Raw genomic sequence first — 21,443 nt, forward strand, 5'->3', positions numbered from 1 at the left:
TTCTTTTGCATGTTTGTCACGTTTAAATGTTTCAGATTACCAAACAAATGTAAATATTAGACAAAGATAACCCAAGTAAACACAAAATACAGTTTTTAAATGAAGGTTTTTATTGTTAAGGGAAAAATAAATCAAAATTTACAGGGCCCTGTGTGAAAAAAGGATTGCCCCTTAAACCTAATAACTGGCTGGGCCATCCTTAGCAGCAACAACTGCAATCAAGTGATTGCGATAACTGGCAATGAGTCTTTTACAATGCTCTGGAGGAATTTTGACCCACTCATCTTTGTAGAATTGTTGCAATTGGAGGGTTTCCGAGCATGAACCGCCTTTTTAAGGTCATACCACAACATCTCAATCGGATTAAGGTCATGATTTTGACTAGGCCACGCCAAAGTCTTAATTTCGTTTTGGCCAGACATTCCCCTTCCTGAAGCAGCAAAACAGTTCCAGACCATCACACTACCACCACATTTTACTGTTGGCATGATGTTCCTTTTCTGAAATGCTGTGTTTTGCTTCTACGCCAGATGTAATGGAAGATACACCATTCAAAAAGTTGAAAAGTTGAACTTTTGCCTCGTCAGTCCACAGGGTATTCTCCCAAAAGTCTTGGGGATCATCAAGATGTTTTCTGGAAAAACTGAGATGAGCCTTTATGTTCTTATTGCTCAGCTTTCGTATTGGAACTCTGGCTTGCAGGATTTTTGCCGAGGTTATTTCTTATGGTGTTGTCTTTTGATGTTGTTGTTTTGTATGAGTTTGGATGTTTGAATGAGTTGTCACTGCGCTCTTGGGGTAATTTTGGTGGGCTGGCCACTTCTGGGAATGTTCATCACTGTTCCATGTTTTTGCATTTGTGGATAATGGTTATCACTGCATTAGAAATGGCTTTATAACCTTTTCCAGACTGATAGATCTCAATTATTTTGTTTCTCATTTGTTCCAGAATTTCTTTAGATTGCAGAATGATATCTAGCTTATGATGATCTTTTGGTTTACTTCACTTTGTCAGGCAGGTCCTATTTAAGTGATTTCTTGATTGAGAGGAGGTGTGGCAGTAATTAAGCTTGAGTGTAGCTAGGGATTTTGAACTCAGCTTGCCAAAGATGTGATAAACCACAGTTAATTTATGTTTTAAAGGGGGGGGTGTAATCACTGTTTCACACAGGGCCCTGTAGTTTTGGATTTCTTCTTCAATTAATAATAAAGACCTTCATGAAAAAACTGTATTTTGTGTTTACTTGTGTTATCTTTGTCTAATATTAAATATTAAATTTAATTTAATTAAGTATTAAATTTGTATGGTGATCTGAAACATTTACATGTGACAAACATGCAAAACAATAGGAAATCAGGAAGGGGGAAAATACTTTTTTCACATCACTGTATCTAAAGAGTATGAGCACCTCTCAACTCCCTATGTAAGATTTTGGACTGATGATTCTTTTGTTCTTGGCAAGACAAACTGCCGCCAGAGGAGCCTGTCAGTGGCTTTCTAGTAGAGAACTTGTTCGGCAGAGTGAGCGTTCCTGTGTATGGTAGACTCAGGAGAGATAGCTGCCAGCCTTAAGATCGGCCAAACCATCATCCATCTGACATCTACTTAGGTTCGAATTTGGACACTAATCCTTTTCTTTTATAAGAGATCAGTCACAACAAGAAAAGTCTTTCATTGGCTCTCTTGTAGAGAACAGAGGCAGAGCAATGCTCCTGTTTATGGGAGAGTTAATGCACGATCAGCCAAATCAATGTTCGTCACACATCTATCTAAAGTGTACGTGGGACTCTCAACTCTCTCAAACCCCGCTCAGCCGACAGTCTAATGTGTCTGGGGGATCCCGACAGTCCATGTCTGATTTCGGGCTGCTAATCCTTTTTTTACCTAAAAGATAAGCCACCATCAGAGATGTCTGACAGTGTCTCTGTCGTAGAGAGCACAAGAGCCCTCACAGTGCCCGCTCCTGTGTATGGGAGAGTCTGAGCAATAGCTGCAGGCAACACAATTGGCCAAACCATCTTCCGTCGAACATTATCTATGTCTGATTTTGGGCACAAATCCTTTCATATTTTAAGAGATAAGCCACCTCCAGAAGTGTCTGACAGTGCCTCTCTCGTACAGAACTCAGGAGAGCTCGGCCCTGCGAGAGTTCCTATATATGGAAGAGTTGGCCACGATTAGCAAAACATTGTTCATCAGACAGCCATCTAAAATTTATGGGACCCCTTAGAATTGCAATCAATACAAATGAACTGCAAAGGAAGCAATAGCAATGCACAAAGCAAATTATCGCCTGGTACCAAAGAGGTATCAGACACACAGTGCAGACTACACTTCACTTACTCCCATGTTACAACCCAATGAAATAAATAGCTGAATTCTCTTTAAAGAATGCAGGAAACCCACAGTTCTAATGTTCCTCAGATAATTCTATAGCTCATGGCCGGCGGGGCACATACCGTGCATCTGATACGTATAAGGTGCCTGTCCTGGGGGTGGGGTGCTGAAACTGGAGCTATAGCTCAGGAACCCGCTCTGTCCGGGAGAGTGGCTTAGACTGTCTTCGGTTTTGATATCTAAAAAAGAAAGTACAGAAATAAACATGACTGATGTATGCAGTATGGTGGGACACATGGAAGACCAACATAGCAACGGGAAGGAAGTACAGGGTGAGGAGCAAATAACACGGCCCTATGTGACCATGGCATCTTATTGGCAAATATCCACAAATATTTCTATTCTAGGCTATGGAAATGGCTGAAAAGGTACAACTTCCCACTAGTGATGACCTGACCGCAAATAAATATGAAGAGAAAAAAGAGGAAAACTATAAGGAGACCAAATACCAACCTGGCATTACAATGGCCTTTATGTGCTTGTTCTTCAGGGTAATCATGTCCAAAAAAGAGGAACACCAACCCTCATGGAAGAAATGCAACCCTCTGTGAGGAAACTCAACTACATTCACACATCCATATGTCGTGGTCCTAGTATGCAGCATGATGCACAGACTGGCTGCAGGTCTCCTGACCCAAACTCGACAGCCTCATATATACGTGCTATACAGGCTGTTGCGTTTGGGTCAGGAGATCCTTGACTAGTCTGTGCATTGCGGTTTCATTTTCAGATGTGTGTATTTAGCCTCAGGCCTAATTCATATATCTATGTAAAGGACGGCACATAAATGCAACAAGCATTGCATCTATTCGCTGTCGTGGGCTATTACGTGTACGTGTGCTTTACATTGAAAAAGCAAATTGCACTCGACCATGAAACACAGGAGTTTTAATGAACCCTTAGTATGATTACAATTCTTAATAAAGTGGTTGGCCACTACTTTTTTATTGATGGCCTATCTGTAGGATAGGTCATCGATATCTGATCGGTGGGAATGATATACACGCCACCCCCACCAATCAGCCGTTGTTGGAGGCGACTGGTAGTTTTCGGATGCTGCCGAAACACAGAAGCTCCTTCAAAAATGTATTGTCCATGGCTGGGTGTTATAGATTCACCCCTTATTCATTTAAACAGGGATGGATATATACGTACCTGTCCACGGCCCTTATTGAAATGAAGGAGCTACTGTGTTCCCGCAGCATCTGAGAGCTTCCGCTCACAGCCAGCAACAGCTGACTAACGGGAGTCCCGGGTGGCCCACTCCCTCCGATTTGATATTGATGGCCTATCCTAATGATAGGCCACCAAAGAAAAAAGTAGTTGCCAACCTCTTTCGTTTATTATAACGCCAACTTATTCCACCGCACAGTACAGAAATCGCCATTACTCACATCTGTCTTTTTCTCAATGAGGCTCTCAATCTAAATTCTAAATAAACCTATTAATATATTATTTTTTTCTGCAGTGTGGGAGTAAACCTGTAAAAGTACTGGGAGAACATACAAACATGCAGATGTTGCTCTTGGTCAGATATGAGCCCACGTTTCCAGGTGACCATGCTAACCACTGGGCCTCCGTTCTACTTTTGTATTTATTTTTTTGGATAGTCTACCTTGCCCTATGAGTAAAGCTGTCCATACACATTAAATGGCTGCCAGCCAATGGTATGGCTGGCAGCCATCTCGGCCATCCCTCCAATACACAGGAGCGCTTGTTCAACCAAGCACTCCTGTGTTCTTTATGAGAAAGCCTCTACTAGACATCTCTACTGACGACTTATCTCCAAAGTGACCAGCAGACCAAAATCGACATCTCCCTGGACAATCACTTGTCTGGTAGAGAAGGGGACTCCCGTACATTAGACTGTGGGCCAAAACTCATAGATTTTGTTGGGTTTGGATGACATTAGTCTAATGTGTATGGTTGGCATAACTGTTGATGTAGGAAAATAAACCCGAGCGGTAAACGTCTCCCCCGGTCATGTTGTGTTGTGTCTAGGAAAATGAGCTGAATTTACGTTGTCCTGTATGAGCAGAAACCCCTCATTGTTGTGGATTAGCAGCCAGGTGGGAGACTTTCCCTTGCCCTGCATGAGCGGTGACCCTAATAGGTAATCTGCACTATTTATAAGCAACATATGGAGTCGCCATGTGTCCTACCCTGAAGACACAATCCAGTAGCAAATGGTTCCACTTTCACCTGCTCTATGAGAAACAACTGCTTGGTATTTTTCCCTGGAAACTTTCCAGTTCTCAAACAGCAGAACAACTCTGGAAAAAATCCCTCCACGTATCAGCAGAAATAAAGAGACGGTCGACAGCCTCCCATCACTGCGCTCTGCCTCATTAGGATTTATTATTTGCTGCCGCAATAGACTCAGAAACTTTACAGTCGTGGGGTCACCCCTGATGGGAGCAAGATAACACGGCCAAGGAAGGGCTCCTCTCAGTTCAGTATCTCCACCCAATATTTCCTGCAGGACCCCCATGTCCTCTGTTACACATATTACCACCACATCTGCTAGTAATTCCCTACTCCATGTCTCCACAACAAGCCACAAACAGGAAAAATGCACGAGGAATCAATTGACACACGTGGACGTCAGTCATGGCTTCACAACGAGGTGTCCGCACACAGTCATCCACTATGTAGTAAATATCTTAATTATGTAGCGTTCACCATTCATACTGGCCCAGCTTCACACACATACGGCATCGACTCCGGGGTATACAGACTATATGAATTTCTAGATATTTAATAACTTTCAGAATATTTACAGAAATCCAATATTTTTTATAATGAAATAAACTTCTTAATATTTGTTCAAGCAGAATGCAACCTGCAGAGAGAAGGATGGAGGTTTTTTTCTATTCCATGCATTTAGGGCCCGATTATTCCATTTGCAACTTTTTTTTGTCTGATTTTTGATGTTTTTCTTTTTTTTAATTAGTGGCAAATTCTTTATTCAATTTGCGGCTTGTTCAAAGTCTATTTATGTTTCCACCTTTTATGTTTGGCATTGTTCTTGTGGTTTGGGTTCTTCAGATATTCATCAATTCAGCTTTTCTTGCAGATTTGTAGAATCCTTTCTCTTTTCGTTTGACTACGACCTGCATTTCTAGTTTCTTTCCATTTCCATTTCTTTAAAAAAAAAAAGTCTCAACATTTTTGCGGGAATGTAGTTCAGTTCTCTTCCTCGAGTGATTTTTTCTTACCCCTACATTTTTTGGCACAAATTTTGGATATTTTAGAGGAACTTGTGGCGTTTATGGACTTAAAAGTCATGTTAAAGATAAAAGAAAGCAAAATTTATCTACCCACGTGTGTCATTATGAAGAATTTGATGGTAACTAAGAGAAAAGAGAAAAATCACTTTAAAAAAAACCCAATCCAATTAGGGTATTCATTTTTTGGAAAACACAGAAAATTAAAGTGAAAAATTGCACACAAAGAGCAGAATTTTTGAATCAGAAAATCAAGTTCTCACGCAGATTTCTATGATCCTTTCTTCTTTCAGTTCACGATGACCTGAATTTCTAGTTTCTTTCCTTTTTATGGAATGTAAAATTTCTGTTTGTGACTTAAGTTGTGGCGATGACTGTGCCGTCAGACCCCGTGCAGGAACTTTTACCCACTTCCCCCCATGTTGCTACCCCTTCCAGGGCAGATTGACACTGGAAATCACAAGACGTTAAATCTCACACACATCTATAAACAGTCTCAGCCTGGAATGAGGTCTTGTCAGTTCTGCCAGGAATTGAAGCAGCGTTCATCTTTGGCAGACGTCCCCGGTCGGATACCAAGCATTGTTGATGGTCAGTGAAATTTTGGCCTCCATTCCCTGACCCGTTTCTTTAACCGCATCGTAGCTAGAGGTCGGAACCGGGCAGGAAGCCATTTGTGGTGTGTCAGAAGGATACAGTGAATGGCTTCACGTTGATAGCAACCATTCCCCCCATTACTAAACACCAAACCACAGAATCTGCAGATGAACCAACTCCCCCCCGCTACGCAGTCAGCACTGCAACGTGCAAGGTTTTCAATATTTCTTCCTTTATATCAGAGAGACACGAAATGATGGCACATGGTATGTGACTTACTGTAAGATGGGATGCCGTAGGCCTGTCCGGGGGGAGGGTATGTGGAGTATGCTGCTGCTTGCTGAATGCCTGCGCTGTACTGGGTCTGTCCATAGGCAGCCATCGCTGGGATGGATGGGGGGGAAACTATATGGGGGTAATGCCTGCAAAGGGAACACAAAAATGATGACTTTATACGGCATGCTAAACCTCATCCGATAAAGAGTAACTAAACTTTTATTTTTTTAAGAATAAATTTGTCCAGCAGGGAAAGTTATGAAACTTTGCAAATCACTTTATTAGAGGATATGTCTTCATTCCTGTAAGAAAAATTACATATAAGCATTTTCCAGACCTCAGACTTTCTCCAGTCTATTTGCCTGCCTTTCGCTCCATTTATATCACAATATACTCATTTGGAGTACAGATGTTGGCAGTGAAAGTGTCAGCATTTGTTTCCTCCTTTGAGTATTGTCCTAACGCATCACTGCCATCATCTGTACTCCAAATAAGTACATTATGATATAAATGGAGCTAAAGGCAGGAAAATAGGCTCTGGTGAAAACAAGGGCTAAATATCGACTTACATGCATTTTTGTTTTACATAAATGAAAATAAATTCTCTAATAAATTGATTAGCACATTTTCAAAATGTTTCCTGCTGGACAAAATTAATAAAAAAAAAAGAAAAAATGATAAAAATGTAATTACTCTTTAATGTTTTCTTGGTCATTCACTCTCAGGAGTGGATGGTGCTGGTCACTGTCGTGAATCAGGGCATTCAGACTTTCAGCTACCAGTATAAGGGTGCAGTCAAACTGCTGCATTAATTGCACGAGGATTGCATTGCAATTCTCGTACTGGACGGTGGCCTGACTTGAGCGTGACAGCTCCATAGAAGTACATGCTGCACGCTCAGGTCAGGAGGGTCGCTGGCCAGTCCGAGTGATATGGCCATCTGACTGTACCCTAAGAGCTCATACTCACTTGCCAGAGACTTGTACGATTCTCGTGTGAGTCTCTCGCATGAAAACCTGGCACTGCCGCCAGCACTTGGACCGGAGCGTGCGGCTACATGTATTTCTATGCAGCTGCAGCCGCACGCTCTAGTCCCAGTGCCGGCGGCAGTGCCAGGCTTTCATGCGAGTCTCTCGCAAGTGAGTATGAGCCCTAAGAACTATGTACTGACAGTACTAAGGGTATGTGCACACAAAGTCTTTTATATATTGGTGCACCCGCTGAGTTTTTCAAGCAGCAAATACTTCAGGAAAATGCCGGCGATGTTTTTTTTCCAAAGTGTCTTTTTTGCATCATTGTGGTCGTTTTGTTGGTTTGTTGTTTTTCTCCTTTACTTGTATGCATAGAATAGTGAGTGGCTTCCAAGAAAAATCAGTCTAAAGAATTGACCTGTCACTTCATTTGATCACTTTGCGTTTTTACATACTTGAAGCTGTCAAAAGAAGCTTAAAAGCCTGATCATATGGACAGCGAGTCATTTTGACATTTTAACGTTTATTATGTGCTTTTTCGGGCGGGAGCCAGAGCTAACCTGCTTAAAAAAGACGTCATGTGAGCGTATCATTACAAGGCTTTTCATTCCTGCAATAAAACTGAATGTAGCCAAAACTAAGGCTACGTTCCCACAACGAGTTTTTAGTGAATTTTTCACGTTGCATATTTTCGAAAAAATGCAAGTAACCTATTTTACTTAATGGTTGCAGAAATAGTGCCGAAAATCAAAGTGGAAAAGCAGCCTAATGGAAAAGACTTCAATAGCTCAGATATTATGGCTCCAACAACCTGATTAGTGGGAGTGCTGACGGATTATATAATTATGTTACATGGGCGCAGAAATCATTGGTAATGGGAACTGTGTCCAGTACCATGGTCATCAGAACATCACCCTTTTTCCCCCCTTCAAATCCTCCAAAAATTAGAGGACGGATATCAGTCTGCGCAGGTTTCTAGATAAGTACTAAATTTACTTAAGGATTGTAGCAGGGAACAGACATCTACACATAGAAATGCTTGTGGTTCCCAGGATTGAAATAGTGGCCATAGAAAAAATGAATCAACGTTATTTCCATAAGAGACAAGTGTCTCATTCTTTACTCCCAGTTAATTATCTATTACCCAAATAATTAATTTGCACTAAATGATGATTTCAGGTCAACGGTGACATTACGGCCGCTACAAAGGTAACCAGACTGCTCCGTCCCTGCTGAGAACATGCAAACATCTCCGCTCCAGTCACTACACAAACAGCACAGAAAAGTCCAACACCACTGCAGAGCTCCACATATCTCACAGCACTCCGCTTACCTTGCGTAATTCAGTTCAGGTGCAAATTGCTGGGATTCTTTGCTGTTGCCTTAAAGAAAGAAATAAGAAATGTTTATCACCTCGGCCTGAACCCAGCGCTGGATTCTGTACTGACAATGGAGGGACAATATATAAGATATGCAGTCTATGCGCTGAATATAGAACAAAATGTACATGTACACCCCCTGTGTCATTACTCATTCTAGTACTGTGGATACTCCCAGTCATCAGAAGTGCACCACTGATTGGAGAAGAGGTAAAGATAGATCAGTACTTCACACGCTGCCCAATAAGTAGCCAGAAGCAGTTTTATTTTGAAGGGAATCAGTCAATAGGTTCAACCCTCCTAAGCCGTCTATATGGACATATAGGTCATATAAAGCTGAAGAAAATGATACCTTGATATTTACGATACAATATTTTATTCCAGAGAAACCATGTTTTTCTTAATATGCAAATAAGCTGTTAAGATCTATGGGTGGGACATAGATCTCCTGGAGAATCTGCCTCCAGAGCTTATTTTAATGGAAAGAGAGCTTTACCAATGTGAGACATGTAATGACTGACAGTCTGCTCCGCTGATCTCACACTGGACGCCCCCTTTCATATAAAATAAGTTTGGAGGCAGATCTGTGTTCCACTCATAGATCTTAACAGCTCATTTACGTATTAAGAAAAACGTGAATTTCTCTGGAATAACACATTGGATCATAGATATCAAGGTATAATTTTATTCAGCTTCCTATGACCTACATGCCTATATAGACAGATTAGTAGAGTGGATCCCACTGACAGATTCCCTTTAAAGGGCTACTCTCAGAAATACAACTTCAATAATAAGAACCCCAATGAGAAGAAGGCACCCACGTCCTTCTATGGAATAAAGCATTGGTCAAACATGAGCAGTGCCACTCTTTTCAAGATTTATGGGACTAAAGGACATAGCGGAGAGACATAATTGGTTATCACTGTTATTTCAATAAATTTTGAATGGTGCGGCATTACGCATCCGCAAAACGTCAATCCCGTTCTTCTGATAGGTGGGATCTCCAGTGATCAAACAGTCCTCTCTGGAGTCCTGAATGCCATATTTATCTGACAACCATTGTGTGAGCTGCGATAGCAGCCACATTGGTTGTCACCTAGCTTTCCATAAAAGATCTAGTGAAAAAATGGCAGAACATACAGTGGGTATGGAAAGTATTCAGACCCCTTTAAATTTTTCACTCTTTGTTTCATTGCAGCCATTTGGTAAATTCTGTAAGGAAGAATGGCAGAGTATCCCCAAACCCAGGTGTGAAAAACTTGTTGCATCATTCCCAAGAAGACTCATGGCTGTACTAGCTCAAAAGGGTGCTTCTACTCAATACTGAGCAAAGGCTCAAAAAATATTCAGAATTGAGAGTCCTCAGTGGTTGATACCTTTTAATGGCTAAGGCTGGAGTCACACACAAAGAATAAAAAATCGGTCCCATAATAATAAATAATAATAATAATCTTTATTTATATAGCGCCAACATATTCCGCAGCGCTTTACAGTTGAACAGTTTCAAACACAACAGTCATAAGTAACAACGTTAACAATACAATAATTAAAGCGAAATAAGACGACCCTGCTCGTGGAGCTTACAATCTACAATGAGGTGGGGGAGATACAAAGCACAGGTTAGTATTTACAATGATGTATTTACAATGACGGTCCAGCCATCTTCAGGGGGTGGGGGTTAGATGGAGATAGTGAATGGGCTACACACACACAAACATAACATGACTTTGATTACTGAATGTGATAGGCCGCTCTGAACAAATGTGTTTTGAGCGAGCGCCTAAAACTATGCAAATTGTGGATGGTCCTAATATCTTGGGGTAGAGCATTCCAGAGGATTGGCGCAGCACGGGAGAAGTCTTGGAGTCGGGAGTGGGAGGTACGGATTAGGGCAGAGGTTAGTCGAAAGTCATTTGCAGAGCGCAGCGGTCGGTTAGGCCGATAGACAGAGATGAGGGAGGAGATGTAAGGGGGTGCCGCACTGTGGAGAGCTTTGTGGGTGAGAACAAGTACTTTGAATTGTACCCTGTAATGAATTGGCAGCCAGTGTAATGACTGGCGAAGAGCGGACGCGTCTGAGTAACGATTAGCCAGATGGACAACCCTGGCTGCTGCATTAAGGATAGACTGGAGAGGGGAGAGTCGAGTGAGAGGGAGGCCAATTAATAGAGCATTACAGTAGTCCAGGCGGGAGTGGATCAGGGCGACAGTGAGAGTTTTTGTTGTTTCCATGGTGAGGTCCCATTTTAACGGTACGAAATCGCACAAAGAATTCTTATCCAGGGATCCGTCTGTCATCCCATTTTCCAGCGATGAACCGATTTTATTCGCATCTAAGCATCAAATTGACATCCAATGCCAATGCCTGATGATCTTTCCTGTTGACCTGGAGAAGTCTTGCGATTTAATCGCAAGTCACACGTGTGATGCGTTTTCAATGCGTTTTTTAATCGCATCTATAGACTTGTATTGTCGAATCTGATCCGAAAATCGGTGACAATCGCAGCATGCTGCGATTGTCTCGGTCCGAGGAACGGATGCGATAAAAAAACGCATGATGGGAGCAAAACCATAGAATAACATTGGGACGAATGGAATGCGATTTTTTATCGCATTGCATTCGTCCGATTTTATTGCTAGTGTGACTCTGGCCTAACTGAAAAGATGGTAACACATTGCAAGCTTTCGAGACTACTCAGATCTCTTCATCAGGCTAGACTAATACAACATCTGAAGATTCACATATTTATACACAACCCAGCACAGAAAAAATGCAATAGATGAGACAAGTGACGTGAAGCAGAACTATCATTGTGGGAGAGGGAGAAACATAAATATTGCACCAGTTCATAGATAAGGAGTCTGGATGCTTTATTGTCCTCTGATTGGGGTATCCTAATGTGTTGTGATGCCCCCACAAGGTCTTAGGATATACATCTTTCCTGGAGCAAAGGGTCTGAATTCATATGACAATGTGATATTTCAGTTTTTCTTTTTTAATAAATTTGCAAAAATTTCAACATTTCTGTTTTTTTCAGTCAAGATTTGGTGCAGAGTGTACATTGATGAGAAAAAAATGAACTCTCGAATTTACCAAATGGCTGCAATGAAACAAAAAGTGAAAAATTTAAAGGGATCTGAATATTTTCCGTACCCACTGTACCACTGACAGAAGAGTAGGTTCTCGGGGGGCAGAAAGGAAGATGTTACATTGTGAATAATTCCTTATTAATAAGGGTCTTTTTACATGGATCAATCTGGTGCACTAAACGACTGCGGATCAACTTTTTTTTTTTTGCTGATTGGAGGTTGTTTAATAACCTGTTTACAATGTCCAACCACACATTAGATACGACTGAATGATCAGTAGTAGATTGTTCAGTGCACATTAAAGGGCCTGTCACACTGAGCGATATCGCTAGTAATATCGCTATAATGTCACTGGTTTTTGTGACGTTATAGCGACATTGCTAGCGATATCGCTATGTCTGATACTTACTTCCGACCGCTCCCCCGCTGGTTATCGCTGATCGCGCGAGAACGTCCTGGACCGTTTCTTGTCGTCAGCTTCCTGCTGGGCTTCCTGCTGTGGAGACGAGCGACGCGTGGACGCGGGCGGAGGATGTCAGGATTGCCTCGTCTGACAGGTAAGTAGCGACCCTCGACCCCTGCGATGTCGCTGGTGAGATCTGCATGTGTGGCAGCTCACTAGCGACCACTTAGCGATGTACCAGCGATCCTGACCGCGTCATATCGCTGGTTGGGATCGCTGGTGCATCGCTAAGTGTGACAGTACCTTAACTGTCATCATGATCGGCAGCACAGGTCCTGTTTACACAGCAAGATACGCTGCCTGGAACAATGATATTTTATGCAGCACATAAGATCATTTCACCCAACAAACAAGCATCAGGTGACTATCAGACGGCAAGAAGACCAAGAACAATCTTTCTTAGGATAACTGTGCAGTGTAATCGGACCTTAAGGCTGTGTACTCTTGGCATCTTTTAGACACCAGCGTATTCGCTTTGTTTTTGCTACAGGAAGAACTTTCAAGTGTTTTTCCATATGCATTTCTTTTTGCTTCTTTTTGAGGCCACTTTGCCGACAGCTTTTTATTTTATTTTATATATAACACAGTGGCGGTGGCGGATTCCAAGTGGACTTTCAAAGTCTTAAGCGATTAAAAGAAGTGACAAAAAAAGGAAACTGTGCACAGCAAGTTGATTTTACATGGCTGTGTATGTGTTCATTACTTTTGACACTCCTTTTTATGCTTTTTCAGGCAGGTTCCGGGCAGAAACAGCCTAAAAAAGACATTGTGTGCACCTACAATAAGACCTTAGTCACGTGGCAGTATTTGGTCATCCATATCTGTGTGAAATACTCAATAATGGAAAATGAGACAGATCTGATAATCTGGAACCTACCCGAAAGTGTAAAACTATCTCTGGAAGATGATTTCTTTTCTTTATCTGGAAACCAAAAAAAAAAAAAAAATTAAACTTTGCCTCAACACGAGGGAGAGAAAAATCTGTTTAATTGCTTCTTGCGTTTACAGAGGACGTCTGCCAAGAAAAGTGCAGAATTCCAACTAATTGAGGCTGAGGGCTGGATGAGAACCACGCGCAACCTCTGCTGATAGAGGCACCGCCAGGGTCATCAGAGAACTACTAGAAAACTACTAGAAACTTGTATGTGAAGGACGGCGTGTAATTACCGTAACATTTGACATTCATCTTGAGTCATCCTCATATCGAGCAGCTAAAATGTCTATACAGTTAGTGGCTAATTCATGGTGGAAACCAACATAGCTGTTGCCAACTTTTTTTCAGGAGTTCAAAAATCATGAGCTTTCAAGTAGAAACTGCTTAAAAATTCTCCTTTTTTGGAGAGGTTTTGGAGGAGTTTTTCTTTTCCTGAAGTGCTGGGGGTATGTGCACACGTCTTTTTCAGGCAAATTCGTGAAACCACTGCTAAGGCCGGGATCACACATGCGAGAAACACGGCCGAGTCTCACATGTTAATACCTGGCACTGCCATCGACACTCGGGAGCGGAACGTGCAGCTTCATGAATTGCTATGCGGCCACACGCTCCGATCCGGGTGCCGGCGGCAGTGCCGGGTATTAACATACGAGACTCGGCCGTGTTTCTCGCATGTGTGATCCCGGCCTAAAGCTGAACATGGTGCACAGCAACATAGAAACAACATTGCTGTGCATATGTTCAGTCTTTTGTTACTTCTTTTACAGTCATATGTTAAAGCTTGGGCACCCCTATTAATGTTAACCTTTTTTCTTTATAACAATTTTGGTTTTTGCAACAGCTATTTCAGTTTCATATATCTAATAACTGATGGACTCAGTTATATTTCTGGATTCAAATGAGGTTTATTGTACCAACAGAAAATGTGCATTCTGCATTTTAACAAAATTTGACCGGTGCAAAAGTATGGGCACCTCAACATAAAAGTGACATTAATATTTAATAGATCCTCGTTTTGCAAAAATAGCAGCCTCTAGTCGCTTCCTGTAGCTATTAATGAGTTCCTGGATCCTGGATGAAGGTATTTGTGACCATTCCTGTTTACAAAACAATTCCAGTTCAGTTAAGTTTGATGGTTGCCGAGCATGGACAGCCCGCTTCAAATCATCCCACAGATGTTCAATGATATTCAGGTCTGGGGACTGGGATGGCCATTCCAGAACATTGTAATTGTTCCTCTGCATGAATGCCTGAGTAGATTTGGAGCGGTGTTTTGGATCATTGTCTTGCTGAAATATCCATCCCCTTCGTCACTGATTCTCGCACATTATTGTCAAGAATCTGCTGATACTGAGTTGAATCCATGCGACCCTCAACTTTATCAAGATTCCCGGTGCCGGCATTGGCCACACAGCCCCAAAGCATGATGGAACCTCCACCAAATTTTACTGTGGGTAGCAAGTGTTTTTCTTGGAATGCTGTGTTTTTTAGCCTCCATGCATAACGCCTTTTTGTATGACCAAACAACTCAATCTTTGTTTCATCAGTCCACAGGACCTTCTTCCAAAATGTAACTGGCTTGTCCAAATGTGCTTTTGCATACCCCAGGCGACTCTGTTTGTGGCATGCTTGCAGAAACGGCTTCTTTCGCATCACTCTCCCATACAGCTTCTCCTTGTGCAAAGTGCGCTGTATTGTTGACCGATGCACAGTGACACCATCTGCAGCAAAATGATGCTGCAGGTCTTTGGAGGTGGTCTGTGGATTGTCCTTGACTGTTCTCACCATTCTTCTTCTCTGCCTTTCTGATATTTTTCTTGGCCTGCCACTTCTGGGCTTAACAAGAACTGTACCTGTGTTCTTCCATTTCCTTACTATTTTCCTCACAGTGGAAACTGACAGGTTAAATCTCTGAGACAACTTTTTGTATCCTTCCCCTGAAAAGCTATGTTGAATAATCTTTGTTTTCAGATCATTTGAGAGTTGTTTTGAGGAGCCCATGATGCCACTCTTCATAGGAGAATCAAATAGGAGAACTACTTGCAAGTGGCCACCTTAAATACCTTTTCTCATGATTTGATACGAAGTTCAAAGCTCAATGAGGTTACAAAACCAATTTAGTGCTTCAGGAAGTCAGTAAAAAGTAGTAAGGAGTGTTCAAATCAAGAAAATGATAAGGGTGCCCATACTTTTGCACAGGTCAAATTTTGTTTAAATGCAGATTGCACATTTTCTGTTAGTACAATAAACCTCATTTGAATCCAGAAATGAAACTGAGTCCATCAGTTATTAGATATATGAAACTGAAATAGCTGTTGCAAAAACCAAAATTGTTATAAAGAAAAAAGGTTAACATTAATAGGGGTGCCCAAACTTTTACATATGACTGTAACTGCTTCAGGCTATGTACCCATGTATGCAGAAAATTCCTGACAAAAAACCGGACTCCTTCCCAGAAAACGCGCGTTTTTGTCGCGATTTTTTCCGGCGCATCCCGTCTCATAGAATATAATTACAAAAGCGGATTTTTCCGTGAAACTAATGAGCATGCTGCGTTGCGTTTTTTTTGTGGAAAAAAAAGCATAAATATGCACAAAAAGTGCAGAATTCATTCAAATGAATGGGATGCTTCTTGTAATCGTTTTTAAGCGTCTTTGCCAGTAAAAAAGCTTAAAAAACGTGAAAAAAACACTTGCATGTGCACACACCCTCAAGGTTCAGAAGCTGTGAAATGTTTTGCCGAAGAGGCAAGTACGTTCCTCGGGCGGCTTCCACTAGGAAACCGCTCTCTAGTTATAATTTAAATACCAGAAAAAAGACGATGGACATAAAAATCGTTGTCAAAATGGCCAACGAAGTTGGTTCGGGAATAAGACTGACAGCTTTTCCCTGAAGCAGCTTTACCAAGGAAGACCTCGTAGGGTCCGTTGGCAGAACAAAGATCTTGTGTGCACATACTCTTGAAGAGTTTGGAAGAGTTTTTTTTCAAAAGTGTTCTTTGCAGCCTTTTAATTGGATAGTGCCTAACTTGGAGAGGTTCCCTTCAGGATCTGACTTGTACTTTCTTTTTTCCCCAAAAAAAGTTTTCAAAACTTTTTCAGTAAAAAAAATAAAAGAAAGAGAGCGAAAAAAATAAATAACATCAAAAAAACTTCTCATATGAACAGAGTGAAATTTCCATAGAAATAGCTAATGAGCGCGCAAAGTCTTAAATCCGATGACGGGAGCAGATGGACTTTTCTTCACAAAGCTGCTTCAAGGAAAACCTGGCGGCTTTTTTCCTGACACGGCTCCCCCAGCATTTTTGCGGCGGTTTTACTGCCTGTATCTTTTGATTATAAATTCTATTATAAAGAGCTTAGTTTGGAAGTCGCTTGAAGAATGACTGCTACTTTTTTGAATGGCTCCAGGGTTTTTAAAGGGTTAAAACAAGTAACAAACTAATGAACACATGCACACAGCAATGTCGCTTTGTCATTGTTGTGCATTATGTCCATTTTTGATTCGCTTTTTCACGCAGATTCCGGGCTTAATCTGCCTGAGAAAGGCATCTGGTGCACAAAGCCAGGAATTAGAAAAGTTTTCCAAGGGTACATAAATAAAAAAATCAGTGTGAACATAGCTTTACAGAAGTTTGTGCCCAGTGTCTCCGAGTGTAACGTGACCGGTGCTCCCATGAAAACTTGCCTCGTAACACAGTTCTGCCATTCAGGACTCTGGTAAAGCTGAGATGGCAACCAATTGCAATTTCCCATGGAATTATTCCCTAAAACAATGGGTTATGTCTGGAGACATTTCATAGCAGCTCAAATCAGGAATGCAGCATTATAGAAAGAAGGAACCAGCGTTTCCAGAGCAGGCAGAAGAAGAAGCGATTCAACCAGTTAGAAGACCTATAACAGCTGAATCTTCGTGCCAGTGACCTCGGGTGACCCGGCGTCCCCAAAGACTCTGGATGCATTTCACTATGCTTTTGTGGGACAATATTTGCAACTAATAATATGATTACTGTTCCATAACGGAGTCATGGCTTCACCAGACTTTCCAGCATAATGTCAAGGAACACATCGCATGAGCGGCTGAGACGCTGGCTGGACATAGATAACAAATCAAAGGGCGTTTATTGAGTTGAAAGGTCCAAACACGACGCACCTCATACACAACAGATGAGACAAATCCTAGAATCATCCAACCTTATATCACTCCATATATAATGAAATATGCAACTTTCTAAAGGAAAGAGATCTCGGGCAATTGGGAAACACACTCTGCTTGCTGTCAGGGAATAAGGACATTTTTATCCACATCCATCATTAGTCCTAGTTCTGTTCAATGTTTAGGGGTAGAAGAAAATAAATCAGCCAAGAGTCCAAACTGTTTAGAATTGTTTTGACTGGATACAATTGTAACAAATACTCAGGTGAGAGAAATTTTCGTCCACGTAAAATATACTGCTCAAAAAAACAAAGGGAACACTAAAATACCACATTCTAGATATCACTGAATGAAATATTCCAGTTGCAAATCTTTGTTCATTACATAGTGGAATGTGTTGAGAACAATTAAACTTAAAAATGATCAATGTAAATCAAACTGAATATCCCATGGAGGTCTGGATTTGGAATGATACTCAAAATCAAAGTGAAAAATCAAATTACAGGCTGATCCAACTTTTAGTGTTCTCTTAATTTTTTTGAGTATGTTTGAACCATGATGCCTGTTGGGTCCCCCAGCACACCCGAGTATATTTAGCCCGCGACGCCGGGCGGGTCCTCCAACCTACATTGCACTTTCAAGTACATTGACATCCTGAATGGCGATACAGTGGAAAAGCAATTATGAAGAAAGGAGCGTCAGCTGATGCTCCCTCTCCCATCATTTCCCTTCTGCGTCTGCACGGCATTCGCGAAGATGTCATTACAACATGCCCGTTGTACTGAGGTGTGCAGAGGATCTGAAGGTACTATGAAGAGACTGGGGCAGAGGGGCAACGAGCAGAGGTGAGTATTGTTTTAATGTGGGGACCATTAAAATATATAGAGCACTATGTGGGACCCATTATACAGTATGGAGCACTATGTGGGCTCATTATATACTGTATGGAGCACTATGTGGGTCCATTATACCGTATGGAGCACTATGTGAGGCCATTATACTGTATGGAGCACTATGTGAGGCCATTATACTGTATGGAGCACTATGTAGGGTCATTATACTGTATGAAGCACTATGTAAGGCCATTACACTGTATGGAGCACTATGTGGGGTCATTATACTGTATGGAGCACTATGTGGGGTCATTATACTGTATGGAGCACTATGTAAGGCCATTACACTGTATGGAGCACTATGTGGGGTCATTATACTGTATGGAGCACTATGTGAGACCATTACACTGTATTGAGCACTATGTGGGGCCATTATACTGTATGGAACACTTTTTGTGGCCATTATACTATGTGAAGGGCTATGAGGGGCTGATTATACTGTTTGAAGTTCTTTTTGTGGTCATTACACTGTATGGAGCACTATGTGGAGCCATTGTACTGTATGGAGCACTATGTGGGATCATTATACTGTATGGAGCACTATGTGAGGTCGTTATACTGTATGGAGCACTATGTGGGGTCATTATACTGTATGGAGCACTATGTGGGCTCATTATTTACTGTATGGAGCACTATGTGGGGCCATTATACTGTATGGAGCACTATGTAAGGCCATTACACTGTATGGAGCACTATGTGGGGTCATTATACTGTATGGAGCACTATGTGAGACCATTACACTGTATGGAGCACTATGTGGGGCCATTATACTGTATGGAGCACTATGTGGGGCCATTATACTGTATGGAGCACTTTTTGTGGCCATTATACTGTGTGAAGGGCTATGAGGGGCTGATTATACTGTTTGAAGCCCTTTTTGTGGTCATTACACTGTATGGAGCACTATGTCGAGCCATTGTACTGTATGGAGCACTATGTGGGGCCATTATACTGTATGGAGCACTATGTGAGGCCGTTATACTGTATGGAGCACTAAGTGGGGTCATTATACTGTATGGAGCACTATGTGGGGTCATTATACTGTATGGAGCATTATGTGAGGTCATTATACTGTATGGAGCACTTTTTGTGGCCATTATACTATATGGAGGACTATGTGGGGATTACAGATGGGGAATCAAACTGTGAAGGGGGCACTTTCTTTATCAGTGGGATTGAGGAAAATGGGGTACAGTAGGGTCATCACATCATGTGTGTGGAGGGTCCTGTTGAGGAATTCACTATGGGGGTATCTTACTGTGTTTGGGGGCACTTTTGTTGGAATCATACTTTATTATCTGTATTCAAGATTATTTACCCTGTGTTATTACATATTTAAATTAGGCCATTGGGCCATATGCTTTTTACTGCTCTTACATAACATATTATATCTAAGATCTATAAATTAAAATGTACTTTGTTTCTGGGACAACCCCTTTAAGTTTGTTACCATATAAAAACGTCCTCAATTGTAGACATTTTTCTAATAACTATCAAGGGTTGGCCCACGATTTTGTCCAAGCTTTTTATTTTGGCTCTCTGTGTATTAAGGACGTCACTGATTTTGTGATGTTATAGCGATATCGCTAGCGATATCGCTATGTGTGATACTTACCTCCGACCGGCTCCCCCGCTGTCCATCGCTGATCGCGCGAGAATGTCCGGCTCCATTTCTCAACGTCAGCTTCCTGCTGGGGCTTCCTGCTGTGACGACGAGCGACGCGTGGAGGTGGGCGGGAGGACGTCAGGATCGCCGCGTCTGAAAGGTAAGTATCGTCCGCTGTATCGCTGCTGCATCGCTGTGAGGTCTGCCTGTGTGACAGCTCACTAGCGATCATTTAGCGATGCACAAGCGATCCTGACCGGGTCGGATCGCTGGTGGGATCGCTGGTGCATCGCTAAATGTAAAAGGGCCTTTAGAGTTTGGCATCCCTGATATACGTCATGGAAATAAGAATGTTTCCATTCACTGACAGCAAATTAAGATTAAGAAAATGGTTTGAGTCTGAAACACAAAGGGGAGGTAGGGAGAGGATTTACTGATATTTTATGGTGGAGTAAAAGGGCATCGAACTTGTTAGGCCTAATTCATTTTTTCACATACAAAAAATGTCTGAGTATCATCAGTTTATCTCGTACATGTAGAAAAAAAAACAGTTTCTCCACCATCTCCTTTCACCTTTCTTGCAACTGGGTTTCATTAACATTTTTTAATGCATTAGTTGCACTGCTATGATGGTCTGACAGGGAGTTTGTAACTCTTATCTTTTTTTCTCAGCTCCTTTTACCTGTTGTATGACCAGTGACCACAGATCATATCAAAAAGGTTGGCCACTACTTTTTTATTTATGGCCTATCATTAGGATATCTGTTTTATGGGGGTGTGACATTGGCACCCCCGCCAACCAGCTAATACTGACAGTACCCAGAAGTTCACGGATGCCATCAAAACACACAGTAGCTTCGTCATATCTATATTGGCCGCGGTTTGGTAGTGGTACAATGAAAAGGAGGGAGATCTACAGCACCTGGCCAAGGCCAATATAGTTTTGATGGAGCTGCCGCCAGTAACGGCTGATTGGCGTGGTGGTACTTGTCGTACTTCCATCGATGAGATGTTGATGGCCTATGCTAAGGCTTGGGTTACACAACCATTTTTCTGTCCGAGAAAACTGGTGCTATTATTTTAATCTCTCAGAGATTTTCTCAGAGGTAGAGAAAAAACCCAAACATTTCTCCACTTTCTACATTCAGTCAGTCCATAAAAATGTTTTCAACAACCAATATACTTGAATGGCCAAATGTGATCCGATAATCGGTGGCAAATCGTCCATGCAGCAATTTTTTTTCCAAGGACTACTCGGTCCAAGGATAAAATCAGACATGTGCACGGCCTCATAGAATAACATAGGGAAGTGCTATCCATCAAAACGTGCACTACAGACAGGCCATCAATAAAAATGTAGTGGCCAACTCCTTTAAAGTTGAATGTGCAGGGAAACAAAGAGCCAATAAAAGCCAAGCGGTGAAAAATGTTTAAACCCAAGGAAAAAAGATTAA

At 41.7% G+C, this 21,443-nt stretch overlaps 1 protein-coding gene across 6 annotated transcripts in view; it reads right to left on the bottom strand.

Annotated features, from left to right (window-relative positions):
* The window catches only part of EYA2 (EYA transcriptional coactivator and phosphatase 2), a 340,732-nt gene that overhangs the window by 97,166 nt on the left and 222,123 nt on the right, over nt 1-21,443 (bottom strand). For 3 of the 6 annotated variants that reach the window (XM_073580558.1, XM_073580560.1, XM_073580559.1), the window contains 4 exons: nt 13,279-13,323; nt 8,803-8,851; nt 6,502-6,644; nt 2,461-2,577 (listed from right to left, as the gene is read on the bottom strand). In XM_073580558.1, the coding sequence (XP_073436659.1) occupies nt 2,461-2,577; nt 6,502-6,644; nt 8,803-8,851; nt 13,279-13,323 (354 nt within the window). The remainder of the gene's footprint in view (nt 1-2,460; nt 2,578-6,501; nt 6,645-8,802; nt 8,852-13,278; nt 13,324-21,443) is intronic. The other 3 variants (XM_073580561.1, XM_073580562.1, XM_073580563.1) reach the window with 2 other exon arrangements.

The sequence above is a fragment of the Dendrobates tinctorius genome, unplaced genomic scaffold, assembly GCF_039654945.1.
Source record: "Dendrobates tinctorius isolate UK_male_01 unplaced genomic scaffold, ASM3965494v1 ptg000065l, whole genome shotgun sequence".
NCBI classification, from domain to species: domain Eukaryota; kingdom Metazoa; phylum Chordata; class Amphibia; order Anura; family Dendrobatidae; genus Dendrobates; species Dendrobates tinctorius.